Here is a 22,008-nt window from a genome sequence, read left to right as displayed (position 1 = left end):
TCTAGATTGTTGTAGGCTAATGAGATTCTAATATATTTTAATTTGGGGGTAATTTAAGCTTTTTCAAAAAGATGGTGAAGGTTATTAAAACACAATTAACATGTAGTCCTCATTTTATACAACCCCTTCCCTTTTGGCCTTTGCTTCTGCTTTGCCATCTATCAACTGAACTGACACAACTTCAGAAAATTGGACCTTGGTTTATTTCTAACTCTAATTCATTTTTACAAGGTCAACAAAATCATTTTCCAAGAAAATAAGTTTCATGCTATTACTCCTTCACTCCAAAGCAGTGAATGATTTGTGACCATTTTCACAACTAGCAAAACCCAAATCCTTAATACGTTGCTTTTTAACACGTTCTGCTTGATTGGGTCCCCAAATCTGACTGATTTGCTGGGACCCTTTCACATACCGTGTGTGCTGTGGCGGCTCACACCACGCACGCACTCCTGCCAGGACATTCCTCGACTCACGCTTTCAGCTCTGCTTGAAATAATACTCTTATTTGAATCTCTTATGCATTTTTAAAAAAGCTTTTATTTATTATTTTTTGACAGAAGGGAAGGGAGGAAGAGAGAAACATCAGTGTGTGGTTGCCTCTTAAGTGCCCCCCACCAGGGACCTGGCCCGCAACCCACACATGTGCCCTGACTGGGAATTGAACCCGTGATCCTTTGGTTCGCAGGCCTGTGTTCAATCCACTGAGCCACACCAACCAGGGCAAATCTCTTACATATTTTTAAAAATAACTACAACCCAATTATCACTTCCTCAGTGAAATCTCCTATATTTCTATCCCTAACTCAGTTTCTCAGAGATCTCACAGCAATTTGAAAAATGTGGTACATTTATTAGCATAGGGCAGGGTAAGAAACCCAAGAGTTCCCAATGCCTGGAATAAATATATATATTTATTGGAATATATATATATGTATGTATGTGTGTATATATATATATGTACATATGTATGTATGTGTGTGTGTGTGTGTGTGTGACTGGTAGAATCGGAGAAGACTGGAGGCGCACCCAGGAATACGCACTGTAATTTGTGTGGACCTGTTAATAAGAGGCTTCTGGCAGAAGAGGCAGGGATAGAGGCTAAAGCCCCCAAACCAAGCAGGACTGCAAGTGTACCCTCTCCTACTGAGGGTGCTATACTTCACAATTTCTAAAACACATATTTCATATTTTAACATCTTTGAATTTGGAATTCGTCTCCCAATTGATGGCATCTTAGAATTGCTGTCACACAGGTATTGCCCGTATGTGCACAAAACTGACTGAAGCTCTTTGTATTGGTATTTCCACTGAACTGTTAGTATTACAAGGAATGAGTTTAATAATGTCTAAAATGCCTTCGAAATATAGCATCATGAATCATCACTGAAGCAGAAGTTATATATGTAGAAAGACATGAAAGATAACAGTAGGCTATAATTTGATGCCAGGACACAAATGTCTGTCGCTAAAACAGCGGGGTCAATTCCATATTTTTGCCAAAAAACATTTAATTTCTGTTCTAAATGAGACTATTACACACCAAGAAATGCACATGATGGCATAAAATTGACAAATACTTTAGTTGTGTTGAGTGATTGCTGTGCATGATTCTTGTATTAGGTAAAAATATCATTACCGTATTTTTCAGACTATAAGACACACGGGATCATAAGAGGCACCTAGGTGTTAGAGGAGGAAACTAGGAAAAAACCCTGCTCCACCGCTGCCCCCACCCCCACGAGCCAAGTAAGCTACATTGGGACTATAAGACGCATTCCCACTTTCCTCCCAAATTGGGGGGGTGCGTTTTATAGTCCAAATAACACAGTATATTGTTTCATAATTAAATTGACAGTATTTTTTCTTTCTTAGTGCTACAGCTTAAAGTTAATGTCTTAGATTAAATGACTAATGGTGCAAATCTCCACAGAATTTAGATTAACTTGGATTAAAAGGAAAGGGGAAAGCGTGGAGAATCTTTAATTAATGATGTTTAAATCTTGAATTGACAATGTTTAAGCTGGAAATGACTGAAATTGACAAGTTCAAGTTCTTTACCATAAGAATTAAAGATGCAAAAGAATTAAGAATGTTACACCCTTGTTCAACCACATGCTATGATAGTGACATGCAGAACCCACACAAACAAAGCTACTTCAAATGTACAGTGACCTGAGAAAACAGATAACCTCAACACTTAGTGCCTTGATGGCTTCCAAATCAGGAGGTTTAATCACAAAACCTAAAGATAAGATTAAACGTCAAATGTTCTATGCTCTATCTTAATAACCCTATTTTCCTGAACAATAATCCTATTTTCTCTTACTTATCTGTAAAACTGCTACTCGAACAGTAACTCCTCAGAATCATGCCTTCATTGCGTTTAGGAACACCCAAACCCAAACATTCCTCTCTTGCCAGTTACTGGATTTAACCTCAGAAAATACTTTGAATAACCTGGGCTGTCTACTCAATGTTTATTCACTCCTTGTAGTTGGCTGATATTTTTTTTCTTTCTTTTTTTGGTGAGTGAAGGGGGTGTTAAAGTCTCCTGGGAGGAAGGGGACAGTTCTGAGAAATTGTGATTTCCTGATAAAGAGGCAGACGTGGCATGGTTCTTGCCCACCACCCTCTTGTCTGGAGCACGGTTGTGATGGATGAAACTATAGCAGCCATGTGAACCACGATAGGACAAACATGAGGAAATGTTTGAGAAAGTTGTATAGATGTAGACCCGGCCATCAAATAGCCATTGAATTGATGCCAGGGGTCAGCTACTACAGACTTCTTACAACGTGGGGAAAACATTTGAGTCTTTGTAATTCCAGGTTCTCTATGACCAGTAGTAAAAATTAGTCGAACTTATCGAAGCATAGAGTGGTGGCTGGCAGGAGCTGAGGGGCGAAGAAAACAGGGAGTTGCTATTCAGCTGTTATAAAGTACTGGTTAGTGCGGATGAATACATTCTAGAGATATGTTGTACAACCTTGTGCCTACAGTTAACAATACTTATTGTGCACCTAAAACTTAAGAGGGTAGATCTCATGTTAAATATTCTTTCCACAAAAACAAATGCCATGCTTTCTATGAGGTAAAGCAAGTGCATGATATTAACATATTTTACAGGAAATCTAACTCTGAGTATTTTTCAAGCTTCAAGAATGCTCTGTCTCTACACATTCTACAATGATACAATAATTTTAAAAAGATATTCTCTTCAAGAAAACTTAAAAGCCAACTTGGGAATCTGAAACTATCAAAATGGTGATAAAATCAAATCAAATTTGAAACGAAAAACTGTTCTAGTGCAGTTAAGAGCATTGTTATATTTTTGTTCATTTAAATAAATTTGCAAATACTAGACTCCTGGAGTTTTTTTTCTCTTCCCAGGTGTTCTTATAGTAGATATAATGCCTGTGGATTTTTTAGAATAAACACAATCTCAGAGCACTCGGAAAGGTTCATGCCTTAAGAACTGTGTTTAGGACTTTTCCTACCCATAAAATTGAGGTCCTGGTCCCTGCATTGTCTTGACCCCGGTCCCATAAATCAACCTTCGGGGTGGCTATGCTCTGCCGCCCTCGTCCGTCTCTCCCACTGTTTCCTCAGAGAGTCAGTAACCCAACAAACACAGCAGAATATAAATCCTGAACCAAAGAAGCGAGCATTTTATTAAATAAAGTGACTGCTATGTAAACAGGAACCTATAATGAAACTGTTGTGTAAGAGTTTTCATTTAATAGAATTAGTTTACACCAGATCAATCAAAGACTTTTGCTATAGGTCTGTGCTGTCCTACACAGTAGCCACTTGCCACATCTGGCAATTTAAATTAAAATTTCAATTTATTGAATTTCAATAAAATTAAAAATTCAGTTTCTTAGTCACACGAGTGAGTCACATTTCAAGGGCCACATATGGCTAGGGGCTATCAAATTAGAGAGGGCAACTCCAGACCATGCACTGGGATGAGACAACAGTATTACCAATTAGAATTTAATGGAAGGAGACTTGACTGGAGGTAGAGAACACACAATACAATATACAGATGATGTGTTATAGAATTGTACACTTGAAACCTATATAATTTTATTAACCACTATCACCCCAATAAATTCAATAAAAATAAAAAATTAAATGGTTCTAAACTACAAGCTATATTTAAAAATAAAAAAAAATTTGATGTTACATAGCATTTGTTAAAATAATATACAAATGATACATGTTCCTATCCAATAAGCACACTGTGATGTCTAATTATTAACGGAGCAAGACAAACTTCCTTCTAAGATTCAATGTCCGCAGAAAAAGTAAAACATACAAAAAATTCCACAAGACGGCTTACCCGGCTAAGTAATGAGAAAGACACCACTGTTCCCTTTAGGTGCGTCATGTACATCTGAAAACCTTAGTGTTTATTCTGATAATGTTGCGTTCCGCATAAAGTGCTGTTTTAAAAATCAATTTAAAATATTTTCAAATTGATAACTGTTTAAACAAGATTTTTTTAAATAGGCTTTCTGGTCAAACACTTAAATCGAAACTGCTTTCTGATTCTGATATGCTGATATTAAAACCCATAAAATATCTTCTGGCTAAGTAACACTGAGTACAAATGCAATGAACACATATAATGTGATACTAAACTTAATGAAACAGAGGTGGCTACAGTGAAAATTTAGGATTTTTTTAAAAAAATTACAAACGTGGCAAAAATTATTAAAATAGTCTGAAAGTGATAAATTACTAGCTTAATAATTTTACTGTTCAGTAGAAATCAAACAAAATAGCAAGAAAGCATTTTTGAGACCAGTTATGATTATGTTTCTAATATTTTTGAATTGTATTAAATACATAAAATGTTTCACTTGAAGAAAATGAAGGTAATTTTTAGTCAGTATATACTCTCCTATTCCTCGTCAAATTTTTGGTATGAGAGGGCTGAAACAGTTAAAGAATTGGTATTTGTTTTTTTTAGTTTTATAACTTCTTCGTGTAAAATGTTTCCATAACTAAACAAAAGAAATCTCTATTTAAAAAATCAGAGTATCAATAGCAAATTCAAGGTAAGTTATATTAACCAAGGTGCTCAAGTTATTTTTTCCCACAACCTACAAATTTTCCCAACTTGACCGTATTAAACTCAATGCTTAAACTACTAGATATAGTGGTAATGGTGATTGTTAACTCCTTAATATCCATTCAATTCCAAAAGATGATTCTGAGCTAATCATGATACTTTGATTTTTCTCCCCAGGGTTTAGTTTAGAAATGATCACATGACCAATGATATGGAAAACAAAAACAAATGACAGGAAGCAAGTCATTTCCAGAAAAGAAGTCTGTTAAGAGTTTCTGGGGAAACTTTTCTAATTTCTAAGAAAGAGACATAAGAGAACTAGTCCCTAACTTCCATGGAAAGTTAGCATTCTGGGTGTAATTACAGAAACTACTGGCATCCTCTTATTATTAGCCTAAAAATGAGGCCAACACACGAAAATGGGCAGAAGCAAGGGGTTCATGGAGGAAAGGAGCCAGAGCCCTGATATACTGTGCCTGGAGTCAGCCCTCTCTGTGACATCCTTCCATATGAAATAACACATTCTCTTTAGGAAATTTACATTGAAGCATATATTGGCAGTTTCATGTTGTCCAAACTAATATAAAGGACCAGTGAAAATAATTACCTCCAATCCTAACTACCAACTACAATCATTATTAAAATTTTGATATACTAAAAGTCACATTAAAAACATCCCTCTCAGAAAGAGCTAACTACAAAAGGATAAATTTATACTGTGATAAAATTGTAAGCAAGGAAATCCATTTACTTCTCTGGAAATGACTTGCTTCCTGTTATTTTGTGGACAGAATTTAGAAAATGAGGAGGAACTAATTTTAGAAAGCACTTAAACAATGAAGGCAGCATCCATAAGAGATGATGCAACATGAATTACCAGCAGTTATGCTGTGGACTAATATGATTCTGTATTGCAACTGGCACGGTACACAAAACAAAGTATTTATAATTCTCATTTTTAGGGTCTTCATTTAAAAATAAGTAATAGCTGGCACTGGTACAGATAACAAAATGAATAGAATTTATAATTATTCTCTTCATAGATATAAATCAAATAAGTAATAAATGGAATGAGATTGTGCAGGAAGTCTAACTCATTTAATCTCCCTGAGCCTCAGTTTTCCTATCTTTAAAATGAAAGCAACAGGACAAACTTCACACAACTGTCTTGAGGTCATATAGTGCATGTAAGGAACCTAGTACAATGTCGAGTACATCCTACACTAGAATCGGTATTTACTAACAAGTGACTATTAAATCACCCCTAGGGTACTTCTGTTACCTGGCTCTGTCCAGGCTTCTCCCTTGGCCTCAGTTACAGGATCCCTGATCGTATCCCTCTGAAGGCATTTGACCACCATCATCCATTCCATGGTTCCTCCCACCATTTATATGGCTGTTCTGGGAAGCCCTGGTGAAAGTCCTCTTTCAGGGCCCCCCAAAACCTTTAGTCTAGTCTCCATGTAAGTACTGATTTTTCACCTTTACTGGGAGAAACAAATAGCATTATAGATGATGATCATGTGTTATTGAAGTGAGTCACAAAAAGATCTATATGCATCTTCCCCATAAGACAAATTTGAGCTGTTAAATAAATTGATGCCATAATGTATGTTGAATCTCTACTACCGACATCAGAAGATCAGAGAAAGCTACTCGCTGAATCAGCTTCAAAGGAAGTAAGGAGTTTGGACTGTATATCCCCTCACAGAAAATAATCTCTAAGTTACAGAGGGTGAGGATCATTGGTAAATATGGAACAAATATTGAAGTTGGAAAACCATTATTTTGCAACTATAATAGTGAAGATCAGAACAGGCAAAAATGAAGACTGAGTGCTAAACCTGGGGGAAATTTTAATGAGAAGCAGAATACTGTCATGATTTAATATATCTCCTTGTTAGTTGCAAGGGGAAAAAAGCAATAACTAGAGAAATTGGATAAAACCTAGAACAGGTGCATCAAAATCACCACTGCTAATGAAGGACAGATGAACACTATGTGTCTTCAGATATGGTATCTTGAGAAGAAGGAAGGATGATCTGCGTAGTATTTCAGCTAAGAATGCGTAACCTGAATCTAATTATGATGAAACACCAGAACATCAGGTAAATATAAATTGAGGGAGATGCATTATTTTGTATCTATATTATGAGAGAGGACATACAAGAGAATTACATAAAATATTAATAGTTGAATCTACATAAAAAATTACAGGATTTTCTTTGTACTACTTTTATTCTTTTAACTTTTCCAGAGACTTTAAATTATTCCCAAACAAAAGGTTTTTTTAAAGTAACGCACAAATATATGCTCTTTGAAGAAACAAAAATCAGACAACATAGAAGAATCCAGAAAGAAAAGTGAAAATAAAAATGAACTGTCAACCTCCACATCTCACCTTTCCCTCACTAAAGCTAAGTGCCACAAAGTCAGGATTTCTTTCCTTTTTTTTTTCTTTTTCTGTTTTGTTGCTCTAATGCGTCCTAAACACCTAGACCAGTCCCTGGCACTGGATAGTTGTAATAGAAATAGCTGCTACATCATTCATTTATTGGATAAATGAGTGAATGAATGAATGAATGAATGAATGAATAAGTGAACAGAAAAGCAGTGATAATTTGCTGTTTTTACTTTATCTAGACATCTGTACATTAAAGTTTTTTTCCCTAATATATTTTTTAAAAGTAAATAGGGTCATACTGCTAAAAAACTCAAGATGATTGAGTCAGGACTTAATGGAAATTATCATTGATCATTATCATTACCCCTGAAATTTGCTTCTCTATTATTATTACTATTTCTCCCTCCTTTACCCTCAAAACACAACACCTAAATCTTGTTGATAATACTGTTCAAAGCCTCTTGAATAATTTACTCCTCTCTACCTCTCTTGCTATCACTCTAGCACTAGGCACCCCATGTACTTGCACCATCTAACCAGTCTTCCTAGTCACCTGATTCCTTATCTTAACTCTTCTGCAATGTATCGCAGAATAAACTTTTTTTATACACCTTTGATTGTGTTTGTCTTAAAATTTTCCAAGTGGCTTTCATAATTTGTAATTTCTAACTGATTAATATGGATCATGATCTGCCTTTTGATTCTTTGTTCCGCATTACCTATCACTTTCTTTTGCATTCGAAGCTCAAAAATTATTCATTCACATTTATTCATTGTCATACATGGTAATATAGCCTCTATTTAACTTCTTTTAGTCCCTTAAATGTTCTACACTCTCTTTTGCTTCTGGTACTTTGTACCTGCTGTTCTTTTTCCAATCCCCACCCAAATAACCACTTTTCATTGTGCTAATTTCTACTTATTTTTTCAGGTCTCAATTTATGTATCACTTCCAAGAGGATTTTCTGGACTATTAGCTTTTGGTTAAGTGTTCTATGCCTCTGCTGGAAGTTCATATACCACCCTATACTTATTCTTTCTCCGTTTATGTAACTCTGATTAATGTGTAGCTCCCTAATGGGATGCAAGATTCATGAAGAGCGGGGTAAAGAGTGGGTAAATATTAGAGGAAGGTCTGTGACGTGCCCGGATGCAGACTAAAAGACTGCTATAGGTAATTATATCTTAATAAAACTGACCCCTTCTTTATGCCTCTCCTCTCTTCATTTCTCCTAGGCCACCTTCCTCACTACTACAAGTATTATTCTGCCCTGGTCAGGTGGCTCAGCTGGTTGGAGCATCCTCATGTATAACAAAAGGCTGTGGATTCCATTAGCAATTAGGGCACATCCCTAGGTCAGTGCATGTGTGGGAGGCAACTGATTGATGTTTCTCTCTCACATGGATGTTTCTCTCCCCTCAAACCCCATTACTTCCTCTCTCTCTAAAAATCAATAAAAAATATATCCTCAGGCCTCAGGCGAGGACTAAAAAAAAAAAAAGTGTTATTCTACAACACAAACCTGATAATCTGATTACATACACTCCAAACAGCATCAATAGTTCTCCAATGACAGCAAGGTAATACCAAACTTCTTGGTAGATTACAAAACTGTGTATTTCCCTCGAAAAGACTTGCACATCTGTGTGTCCTTCACAGCTGGTCCTCCCAACCCTGCCTGTATAAATACATGTGCACACACAACAGGCTATGTTCTGGCCACTTTCTGCTGCACTCCCTGAACTACCATCCCCCACAACTACTACACTTTAGGTAGTTGCTGCTGCCTACAGCTAACTTTGTCTGTAGTCAAGCCTCCTTGAAATACATTAATTGGGTTCAAATTCAGTTCCTCTTTGGAAACTACCCTGACTTCCTAAGTTAGCAACTTCCTTTTTGGTCTTCCCTTTCTGTGTAGTACAGGAGAGGCACCCCACATACACTTAGTTTTTAAGAATACTGCAAATACTATACTTTTTAAGTACTGTAAAAATTGTGTAAAAAATTAAAAGAAGTTAATAATTATATATAAGTGAGACTCCACCCCCATCTTATTCAATGGGAACCTCCTGTAGGGTGAGCCCAAAATCACAGAAATGATGTGCTATTCCGTCAGTCTGTTTCCAACCGTATTTCATATTATTCTTACTGTGATTTCTAATGTATCAAGATAAGTCTTTGTTATACACAGTAGCTCTTAAATACATGCCAGCAACTTTCTCTGGTTCACACTAAAGAAGCAGAGAGCCACTGGCAGTATTTGACTTAATGGGAATTGTATAATACTTCACAGGCAGTTTGAGGGCTTTTCAGAATGTATATTCAAATATTCTAAAATTTTTATGTAATGTATTTTATTCAGGTTAGTTTTCGCTAAGAGACTGAGTCTGTAATGAACAGATGTAGTTGTTTTGTTAAAGTTTATAAATCCAGTCTCTCATCCTATTCTAACTCTACAACTGGCATTTCACACATGTATTTTTATTAAATGAACTACCAGCAACTAAAAGGTCATATAGATACACTTTAATAGACATATTATTGAACCCCAGATTTCTGTACTCTACATTTGTGCCTGATTATAACTCCTTTATCAAAATAGTTACTCTTCTATCCAAATGTTCTTCCCTATTGAAATGACTCTTTATTGCCTCCTTCTTTCATTCATTTGCATTGAAAGAAATTCTATATTCATATAATTTCACTTATCCAAACCTCTTAGGAAAGATCTTAACACTCAGTAAGACTAGGTCTGAGAGAAGACATAGCTACACTACCAGGCCATATACCATCAGTCCCACAGTTCTGCCAGGAAATACCGCAGAGTAACCCAGACTAACACCGCAGTAAATTCAGAATGCATTGATAAAATAACTTTACTATCCCCCTGGACACACACAGAGTTAATAGTATTACCAGGATACAGGAGTTAAAAAAGCAAATCTGTGCAAGATGTACAATAAAGATTTCTTTGGAGGATGGTATTCTATTGTTTATGTTTATTTTAGTGAAGCAATGTGAATGTGAGCTATTGGTTGGGGACTACAAAGAACTTCATTAAAAAAGAACTGAGTGAAATCTTTTAGAATAAAAACTAAATATTATATCAAATTCTACCTTGTTTTTTCAATTTACTGGTGAAGGACTTACCTTCTGATTCACGAAGTTAAACGGCTGCACACTCACCTCCGAGGATGATTGGCATCGAACAGCGTGTTGTCATCGTCCTCATCATCTTGCTCTAACGGGGTCAGCTCCATGTTTTCTATGTTAGTGTCCAGAACTCCGTACCTCCTCGTCTTTCGGTTTCTTCTTCGCATCCTATTAAATACATATATTAGTGAATAAAAATTATTAGAATATGGTACAGGTGATCCTTATACTTATTTGTAAATTAAAAATAAATTATCCCCTCTTTTTCTGACACAGGAGACTCTCAATATCAGAATAATTACATGTCAGAAATTCAGCCTAGGTTATTTATGAAACAAAACCTACTCCTACTCACTGTTTCTTCTGTCTGATGTACCCGCATCTCTCTCTGTCAGGTTACAGTGTTGACTGATCCTCCTTTAAGCCTTAGTTCAGGTACCATATTTTTACTGCAGCCTCTAGTCCAACCTTCTCGCCAACCTGTTCCATGCATTCTTACCACCATACAGGATTATGTACTTTCAGCCCCGCTAAGAAATGGTATGTGTATATGTACTCAATTCCCAACTGGGTAGCTTACAACGCTGGCTGTACATCAGAACCACCTGGGGCATTTTAAAAAGCTCCATACTCAGACCATACCACCACACAATTAAGTCAGAATTTCCAAATACAGAAACTAAGCATCAATATTTTGTTCAAGTTCTACAAGTGACTCCATCATCCTAGATCAGTGGTTCTTAAAGTGTGGTTTCCAGGATCAGCAGAATCACAAACACTTAGAACTATTAGGAATGCAAATCCTCATGTCCATCTACACCTAGTAAATAAGAAATTTTGAACTTGGAAACCCAAAACACACCATTTTAACAAATACTCCATGTGAGTTTGATGCATGCAAATTTTGAGAACTACTGCCCTAGAGGAAAGGAAATATTTTAGGATGCTAAACATTATCTGTATGCATATGAAAAGGTCTCCTAAATTAAAACCATATTCTCTGCTTCTCTCAAATAACTTCTTCTTTTCTTTCAAATTCTTTACACCAGTTTGCATTTATATGTGCTTATGTACATGACTGTTTATTTGCCTGTCTTTCCCACTACATTCCCTGAGGGCAGCAACCATGACTGTCTCGCTCACTACACCGTGTGACTACACTACTTCTAGTACAGTGTGTGGCATTAACACACACTTTAAGTGTTTGTTGAGTGTCTGGGTGATATCATGTCAATGCCTAAGTCATTTTTTATGCAACAACCTTACCTCCACACAAAGGAACGCGTGTCATACAAATATCTATGTAGTTTAAAAACAAAACAGAAGGTATTTCAGCAAGTAATGGCAAATAAGTTTACTTAAATTCTGATTCACTTAGTTGGATGTAATTAAGTATGACAAGAAATTCTACAACTATGGCATCAACTATAAAAAGCAATACAAACCTCTGCAAACATGACAACGGGAACCCTGAGAAACAAACTGTCCTATACATACAAACATACACTCAAGAAATATTAGAATCTTACCGAGTATCAGGCATGGTGCTGCCTTCTGGGTATAAAGTACCTAGGGTCAGTGATAAAAATTTCAAAAACATGCCTATTCCTGGATAAAAATCAAGATAATTCCCACGAATCACTATCTATAGATTTATCCTTACGCCCACCCAAAGGTGCTGAAACAGAAAACAGAGATTTAAGAATAGTACAGTATTTTGCCCTGGCTGGTGTGGCTCAGGGGATTTAGTACTGGCCTGTGAACCAAAGGGTCACTGGTTCAACTCCCAGTCAGGGCACATGCCTGAATTACGGGTCAGGTCCGCCATTTGCTGGTGTGGGAAAGGCAACCACACATTGATGTTTTGCTCCCTCTCTTTTTCCCTCCCTTCCCCTCTCTCTAAAAATAAATGAAAATCTTAAAAGAAACAGTACAGTATTTAAAGCTAAAAGTGTAACCAAAAAAAAGTTAATACTAATATAAGAACTATCAACATCAGGTAGATTGATAGTAGCATGAGCTGGTCTTTCTTACATAGTGAAAAATTAAACATTTAGATAATTAATTAACAAGCATGTATATTTATGTGAATGTTGGTATGCATGGGTGTGTGTGCACATACACACACATGCTCACACATGTGGCATGTAGACCGGAGGTTTAAACTTTTTCTGTAAAGGGTCAGATAGTAAATATCCTAGACTCTGTAGATCATACTGTCTGTCACATACTCATATTAATTGATTTGTTGTTTTGATTTCTAACAATCTTTTAAAATGTAAAAAAAAAAATTCCTGGCTCACAGGCCTTAAAATAAAGTTCAGCAGACTAAATTTGCCTTATGGGTCACCGTTTGCCAACCTCTAATTTAGATTTGTGAAAGTAACTCACAGAGAAACTAAGAACAGAAATGGTAAAAGTAACGACTCTGAAATTAGAAATAAAAAATGTAGAATGGTGTTATGGTTCACTGTTGGTCCTTTGGAACCACGCGATTAATAACACTTGTACGCATTCCTTCGATCTGAAAAGTTAAGGAAGCTACATGGCAGTGAAAGTTAAGAACATTCAGAGTTATAATTTCTCCTCTTTCCTTTTGCCAGTCTGGTGTTCAATTTTCGAAACCACATGGCTTTGTAAACATTCATCCTCAGTCAACAAGATATGAAATTAATGTCATGGGAAATTATTTTTTGAAATAAACCAGATCCTTCCAGGTTATATATTATGTATCAAATACTCCATATGTTAATAATCTGGTCACTACCGGTCATAAGGTACCTTGGAATAATATGAACATAGAGCTTAAGAGCTTTTAAGTTTATCTCAGCTACCACTCTTCTCCACTGTCCAGGTATTCATCATAGCTTGAATAAATTCCCAATCTTTCAATAAGTGGCCAAACAAATCTGCCTAATAATACAATTTTCTCTCTCTGCACAGAGTGTAAACATTTGACTGGACTTGGTGAGTACTCTGTTGTTTGTGCCAGCTTGTACTGTCCTTTAATCGTGTATACAAATATCTTCTGAACACAAATCCAGACTCCTGAAAAACAAGAAACTACTTCAAATACAGAGATAGTGAGTGCATTGTTCTGCACCAAATAAATGGGGGAATGCAGATCAACTTAAATTAATTTAGTATTTTAGTAAATGTTATTAATTTTTACAAGAATAAGTCGAATAAAAAAATTGTATAGTGTTTAACAGAATTTAAACTTGAAATGAGCTTCCCTAAAAATGTCTTTCCTAAATCCAAACACACAGTCAGTGAATGCAGCATGGTCGTGACGGTTCGATGGCCGTGCAAACATCGAATACAGTGTAATAACACACATATGTGCCTATATGCACTGCTTGTTCTCAAGGAAGGTCAAAAACGCCTGTGAACCTTTAAAATTACTGGGCTGATTCAATAAACCATCTACTTAAAATACTAACAAACATTATGTGTAAAATGCAATACAAATATCCTGAGTATACAGAATACATTATTTTAAGAAGTTTATTTTTATTTTTAAATGAATATTCAGAGAGTTATACTTCTACTATGCTTTTTACAGCAAGTGTACAAGAAAAGAATAGGAACACCAAAATTAGGCAGAGAAGTGGAAACCTTAAATAGACTTCTGCCATAAACTTTTCTAATATTTTTTATGTTTCAATTACAGTGGACATTCACTATTATTTATATCAGTTTCAGGTGTGCAGCATAATGGTCAACCGTATGCTATGAAATGACCCCCCAATAAGTCTAGCACCCACCCGGCACCACACATAGTCCTTACAATATCACTGACTGTATTCCCTATGCTGCATTTACATCCCTGCGACTATTTTGTAACTGCCTATTTGTACTTCCGAATCCCTTCACCATTTCCACCCGGCTCCCGGACATCCTTCCCATCTGGCAACCTTCACTTTGTTCTCTGTATCTCTGAGACTGTTTCTGTTTTGCTAGCTAATTTTGTCATTATTTTAATCAAAAAAGTAAAGGAGGCTTTAAATTAATGCAATTTTAACAGCTTGGTTCTTGTCCTACAAATAATTGTTTCCATTAAGCTCGTGATACCCAAAACTTGTCTAGATGTGTTGAGAATTATATACATGTAATTTATAGACATGCACACTTTTCTACTTAACATAGCAAATGCATATCACAGTATGAACACAAATTTTGTTGGCTCTTGGTTAACAAAAAAACAGGGACTTTATTTCTACATGAATAGAGAGGGAACTATGGAGCCTAAATGGGCGAAAGAAATTAGCTACATGGTTTATTATATTGAATTATATTCACTCATCACGTGGCATGCACAGGTAAATGATTTTGATCAGACCTCTTCTAGTTATTCAAGATATTATTCAAATAGATATCCTATATAGATGCAGATTCCTCATTATTCCATTACACTCAGGCTGGTAAGAATTATTTCAATAATATGGGAAAACTACAGTAGGAAAATAAAACTAAACTACTAAAGTAAGCTTGATAAAATTTTATGTAAAAATGTATAATGCCACACAAAACAAACACAACAGAATAAAACTCCATTTCATTTTCTCCTCTATGAAAGTAAGAAAACCAACCAAGGTCACTGGCCATACCCATCAGACTTTAGTCTTTTTTTCCCCTTTACACTGAATGCCTGTAGGGTATCATTAACTATGAAATAACGTCAGTAATATTATTCCTTAATTTCTTCTATAGCATTTTTCAAAACTAGACTGAGGTATATTTTATTGTATATTTTATACACATATACTCCCCCTGTGTGATGAGACATAATGATAGAGCAGAGTAAATCTTAATAAATAAAGGTGCAACTACCGAAATGAAATTTTTCTCGACTGCTTTTTGCAAAGCAGTGAATTAGTAACCAATGATGGTTTTGGAACTAATTTTTTTTGCTGTTGTGACTTAAGGAAACAAAAATTAGTAAGCCACAATATTAGTTGTCTATGACTTTCATCAAGAAATCCATCACAACTGTATATATAACATACAGTAAAAATTATTTCTCTCATCTTCATCTCTTATCACCCAAACCCAGTCCATCAGTTTTCATTTCATGTTTTTCAATAAGTAAACACTAATAAGAGATAAGAGTATATTGGGTTGAATTGAGATAAGAGTATGGGTTGAATTGTGTTCCCTGAAATTCACATGTTGAAATCCTAACCTTATACTGAATTACATTCACTCATCACATGGCATGCACAGGTAAATGATCTTGATCAGATCTCTTCTACATATTCAAGTTATTATTCAAATACCAATCCTATATAGAGATTCAGATTCCTCCATGTTTCATTATACTCAGTTTGTTAAGAATTATTTCTGTTAAAATAACATGTAAAAGCTACAGAGGAAAAATCATTACTAAAGTAAGCTTGATAAAATTTTAGCATATGACCTTATTTGAAGGTAGAGCCTTCACAAAGTCAGTCAAGTTAAACTAAAGTTGCAAACACAAAGTCCTATTGATTATACTTCCTGAGATTCATTGAAGTTCACTTACAGTGCTCACCACTGCTATCAATTGCCTTGACTATTAAAATAGCTTCAAACCGTCTTCCTCTATCTACTCTCTGGTCACCCACTAACCTCCCCTCCATCCTCTAAAACCCCCAATGGCTTCCTACCTCACATGGCTTTCACATTCTACTTCACGTTCATCACTCCGGCCAGTGCCTTCTCTCATTCCCTTAGAATAGCCATGCTTTCTCTCACTGGCCTCACACTCTTCCCCACCCACCACCTTATGTTAGTGCCTATTCATCTTTCAGCTACAGCCTTTCCTGATCAACCTAGCTCCGTCACAAACACCTACTGGCTTCCATAGCCCTACGTACATCTCCTTTAAAGAACTTCCCAAAGATGTCTTGCATACTTATTTGTGTAATTATTTGCCTTTCCTGCTAGACCATTAGTTTCATGGAAGCAGAAAACAGATCTGTTTTTGTTCACTACTATACCCACAACACACAGGCATTGGCATAAAGCAGATGACTAATAAATAGGTTAAATTATTTCACTGAAATATATGGATTCACAGTATATCTTGCATTTTCTCTGTAAAACAAAGATATCTATAATTTCATATGCAAACCATCACTTTTGGGATAAGAGAAGCCTGAAAGAACATTTATCTCCAGGAACGCACCACAGTAAAATTTAGAGGAGCTAGTCAATTTTTATTTTTATTTTTAAATTTTTAAAAAGATTTTGTTAATTTATTTTTAGAGAGAGGGGAAGGGAAGGAGAAAGAGAGGGAGAGAAACATCAATGTGTGGTTGCCCCTCATGTGCCCCACACTGGGGACCTCACCTGCAACCCAGGCATGCACCCTGACTGGGAATCAAACCGGCAATTCTTTGCTTCGCAGGCCTGTGCTGAATCCACTGAGCTACACCAGCCAGGGCTCAATTTTTAAATCATAATATGGATAATGGTCTTTTGTACTAGAATCATTACATGAAAGATGCACTCAGTCCAGGTCTCTAGTATTCGCATTTGGATATTTTCGGTAGAAGCCAGGTGATTCTCATATACTACCCAAATTAGAACCCCCAATATTCAACTTGCACCCTGTTCTGTGGAGTTCCATTTTTATCTTTTGGGTATGAAAATTTACTATAGTGTAACATGTAGTTATCTTTCATCTACTCACTAAAGTTTATCCTGTCAAAAGCCAAACTGAGTCTGTGCTGTTCTCTTTAACATTCTCAGCATTCTACATGGAAGCCACATCCAATGTTAGCAATATACCTGCCGTACTATACGGGATAAAGTGGGTTAATTTGACTGTTTTTTTAATCTGTGAGGATCATTATGATTATTCTACTTTGATGCAAAGCAATGGTGCTCTCATGAACTATTGATCCCACAGTAAAGTTTTCAAGCCACTGTTATTTTAAATTTCTTCAGTTTCTTTTCGTAATTGTTCTCAGATCCTCTCCGTTGGCCTATCATTCAACAAGCTCTGTCACTACCACAACCTTGACCAAGTGCAGCGCTAAATAGAAGATTCCTGCAACAAAGTATTCCACCACTGGTCATCTTCAGTAAAACATTCACTGCTAACACCCAAAAGTAAGGAAAGATCAAATGTGTGCTCATCTATGTTCACAATATTTCCATCTTGCTTTCTCTGATAGCCTTTTCCCGCCCATCTACTTGTAATTCAGCGCATACTCTCAGTTCTTATGCTTAGATCTGTCTCCCACTTGACGGTACGCTGGTGGTTACCTCCAGGGGAAGTAAATCCTAAGTCCCTGTCACAGGCTTAGCTCTGAAGTACCCTATGTGAAACGCACATGTGGCACACAGTGCCCTAGTGATCTCTCCGTCTGTGCGTGGACTTCCTAGTGCTCTCTTTAGGCCACAAGCCTTGGGATGCGGGGCTTGATAATTCTTCTGACCTCCACTTCTGACAGTTCAGCACGGGTTTATTTCTTAAGCAGCCTGAAAGTCCTATTTACAACCTACCATCACCCCCCACCAAGACTCATCCCAGACGGCCTTTGACTGACTCTTTGACCAGCCCCTCCAGCAAATTTTTCTTATAATCTCCTTTTCTCCCCCCCCACAACCTTGTTAGATCGGCCCTCTCCCCGATTATAGTGTCAGAGGTCAGATATCATACATAGTATGGTATGGGGGAGGTATTAGAAAAGATATTATAGTAGCCCCCCAAATATATTACAATTCCATTCTAGACACACACAAAAATCACTAAAAATAGTTACTGAATGTGCACATATGTCAAACATTGGGCTAAGGAGTTTACAAGCATTACCTGATGTAATCCTCATAATAATTCTGTACCCTCAGAACCATTACCCTCATTTTAAACATAGAAAGGCAGAGCTTAGAAAAAATTATGGTAGAGCTAGGGTTCAAATACAAGTAATTTGACTCCCAAGCCTGGGTTCTTAAATATTAAGTCATACTGTATTCCTACTAAATCAAAGTAATTTAAATCAAGGTCACAAAAGTGGCTACCAAGACAGTCTTCTGATCCCCAGTACCTTACATTATACCAGATTGGGCATATTGTTCTGGGGAACTGTACTTTTTGGTTAATCCTTCTGTGGTAAAAAGTAATAACTTGGTAGCTACTTGCATTAATACGAACATTTTATTTATCCAACAGGAAACCCTCTTCTCTCCTTAACAGGACTATGATTTTGTTTAGATAGCAATTGAGCCCAGCCCTAAGAGATACATAATTATCATAATAACTGGTATAAACTAATCCTGAAAGTGTAATTTTCCTTTCGCCGATCATTGTCTAGGGTTGAATAGATAAAGCAGTGCAGACAAATGGCATAGAAGGGGATGCCTCCAGTAGCAGGGTTTCTGGAAAAGATTTTTCTCCCTGGTCAAAAAAAAGAAAATATAGGAAGAGAAAGCCTGTGTTCAAGGCCCCTTCCCTCTTTCCTGGTTGAGACAATAATTGTGTAAGAACATAATACTAAAAACTGAAGTAGCCATTCTATGGAGAGTCACGGGTGGGAAGAGCCAGAAGTCTGGTTAATCTCACAAAATCACTGAACCAAGCCTGAGCCTGTCATATTCATGATAAGTTAATAACAAAAACAATAAATATTTTTTATTAAAGTCACTTTTAATTGGAGTTCCATTACTTGTAGGTGAAAACCTAACTGATAAGGGCACTTAGCATCTTAGCTTCTCTGAGCTAGGTTGTCAATCTTCTGTTACCCAGATATGTATTTCCATCTGATTCATTCTTTTCAAGAATCTCTCAGGCAGGTTCTATTAGCAATCTGTCCACCCTGAATAAATCAATCATATGTTGTTGTTTTTTCCTCTCAGCAGTTGTCAATCAAAAATCAAAGTGCCACACACACACACCACCACCAACTTCTCATAGCTTTATTCTACTTGATTTTTTCAGCTTAGCTCAGTGGTCCCATCTTCATCTATAGTATCATATCCTTTTCATCTGTTTCTCTCCTCAGAGTTTCAGCAGCCCAAATTTATTAAAACAACTGTTTTTATACTGGACTCCTCAGAGTCCCAGGCTTCAGTGGAAGTGTTGCCAATCAGCATAGTTGCTTTCAGCCAGTTTACGTATTGGGGCCCTAACCCTAAAAATGATGGAAATCTCTGACACTAGAAAAAGGCACAAGGCATGTTATCATGTGACCTGTCATGTCCACTGTCCCTAGTCCTATAAGCTCTTCTGAATGGGAAGGATGGTTAATTATCTTCTGTTATGCAAACCCCCTACTCTCAGCTAGAACCAATATGATCCTGGAATGGGCACCTTTTCCAAACAAAGCCTATAAATCTCTAGACTGGATTGTGATCTATGAAGTAGCCTAGCCTACAGAGATAAGCCAATCAGATTATCTGCTTAGGAAGTCCACAGGGGAGAAAACAGGTGCAGGTAGGTGCAAACAGGAAGAGGAGACATTTTGAAAGGGTAATGGAGACTAAAGGACTCTTGGAGACACTATAAGGCATAGTAAGAAGAAGGATGGGTCATAGCAGACCTACATTATAAGAAAGTAAAAAGTAGAAGCCAGAAACTATGAAGTAGAAAAAGATATACATAGTAAATTAAGTAAGCCAGTCAAAGTGAGAAGAAAAAAGAACAGGCAATTAAAGAGTAGATAAATTTTGTTAAGGTTACATAGCAGTGCTACTTTTTCAAGAGTTGGGATAGTTTTGCAATGGGTGTCACCGTGCATCCATAATAATGTGTATACTTTATAAGAAAGCTTGGGGGAATAATGCAGACTGAACTGTTAAAACATTATTTAGTTGCTTACTATTTTCAGTATCAATAAAAATTTGTCTTATTATTCTGTGTAATGCAAATTCATCCCAATAAAAGAACAAAAATATAATCAATCAATAATTTCAGAACTCACTAAGCAACACAGAAGGAATGCCAAAAATAGAATTCAAACTCTGGGTTCTGGAGGAGCTTGGCCAATTTCCAGCTATATGACCTTTGGTATTATCACTTCACATGGCAGACATTACTGGTGTCCACCAACCTGTAACACACAGACACACACCCCTCTTTCTTCCCAGCTCTTTATACAATCAGACTCATTTCTGGCCTGACCCAGCCAAGAGCCCCTCTGCATTCCGTAGTCTCCCTTACCCAACTGTGACAACTGTGAAGGACTTATGCTGAAATGGCAAAACCTCTGAGGTACACATATAATTTAAAGGATACCGGAACCAATGAGAGGCTGTGTATTTTAATCAGGTCCATATAGGTTATGCTGAGGTAACAATCTCAATCTCAATGGCTTAATGCAATCAAAGTTTATTTCTCCATTATGAAAATTAAGCTGCAGGCTTGGTCTATCCTCCAGGACAGTTGTCCTCCATATGGTAACTCAGCAATTTGGCTGGCCTTAAAACCTACGATTTTGATTAAAAATAATAATGGCCCTATGCAGTAATCTCTTCTTGCTTTATAGACTTTGCTGTGAGAAAAATGTCCTCCAAGAGGAAGGAAATGTAAGTGTTAAATGAGATCTTCATACTTCTTTGTTCTATCAATAAGTAGCAATTACCCTTAAATTTCCAAATCTTTAACACCTAACTATACAGCAAAATAAAGAACTAAGAACACTCATTCATTAACTAACTACCTATGCAGAACCTACAAAATGTACATAATGTTCAGGAATGGGGATTTAGCAGGGAATTAAGACAGACAATGAGTTTCTCATAGAGATTATATATTAATTTTAGGAAGCCTGATCTGTTCCTACTGTCACTTGTATATATTTTTCAATTTCTAATTGTTCTTTAGAGTATTTCCAGATTCAAAGTTGACATCATTTCTAGTCACATATTCATTATAACTGGATTAGATGAGAACAAAAGAATTTGGGGTTTTAATTTTACAAGTAACATATTCTCAGTATTACCTCATATCAGTTAAAGAAATTATGATTTTGGCGTATTCTTCCCCGTTGGCAAGTATCACTAATGCTGGTGTGCTGTCACACATACTGTGGAAGAGGGGGGCCAAAATGGGCATTCACCAAAATGAGTGGTTTTCATCCCACAATCTAGAAGCAAAAGGTATATGAGTTCTGAACACTATCCAGATATTGTTAGCATCAGTCAAGCTTTGGATATCACATAGCCACTATATTTAGGACTTATACTGAAGGAAGAAAATAGATGCTGGTTAAAGAGTGCAGTTTTTCCTGGACATAGTTCAGAATTTGACAGTTAACATACATGTTAGTGAGTCATCCAACCTAGTTGTACTGAAACAACTGTAGCCTTCCAAGCTTTACAGCAACAAAGAGAGAACATCAATGGCACTTCTGGTTAAGATGGAGGTACAGGCAGACATGG

The 22,008-nt window shown here is 36.5% G+C and overlaps 1 protein-coding gene across 2 annotated transcripts in view; it reads right to left on the bottom strand.

Moving 5' to 3' along the window:
- FAM174A (family with sequence similarity 174 member A) overlaps window positions 1-22,008 on the bottom strand; it is a 29,954-nt gene that overhangs the window by 1,407 nt on the left and 6,539 nt on the right. The window contains exon 2 of one of the 2 annotated variants that reach the window (XM_053911089.1): window positions 10,639-10,809. In XM_053911089.1, the coding sequence (XP_053767064.1) occupies window positions 10,671-10,809 (139 nt within the window). In that variant the 3' untranslated portion in view covers window positions 10,639-10,670. The remainder of the gene's footprint in view (window positions 1-10,638; window positions 10,810-22,008) is intronic. The other variant, XM_053911082.1, reaches the window with a different exon arrangement.

This window comes from Desmodus rotundus, chromosome 1, assembly GCF_022682495.2.
Source record: "Desmodus rotundus isolate HL8 chromosome 1, HLdesRot8A.1, whole genome shotgun sequence".
Taxonomy (NCBI): Eukaryota; Metazoa; Chordata; class Mammalia; order Chiroptera; family Phyllostomidae; genus Desmodus; species Desmodus rotundus.
Note: the sequence above shows the minus strand (reverse complement) of the source record. Positions and strands in the feature narration are given on the sequence as shown.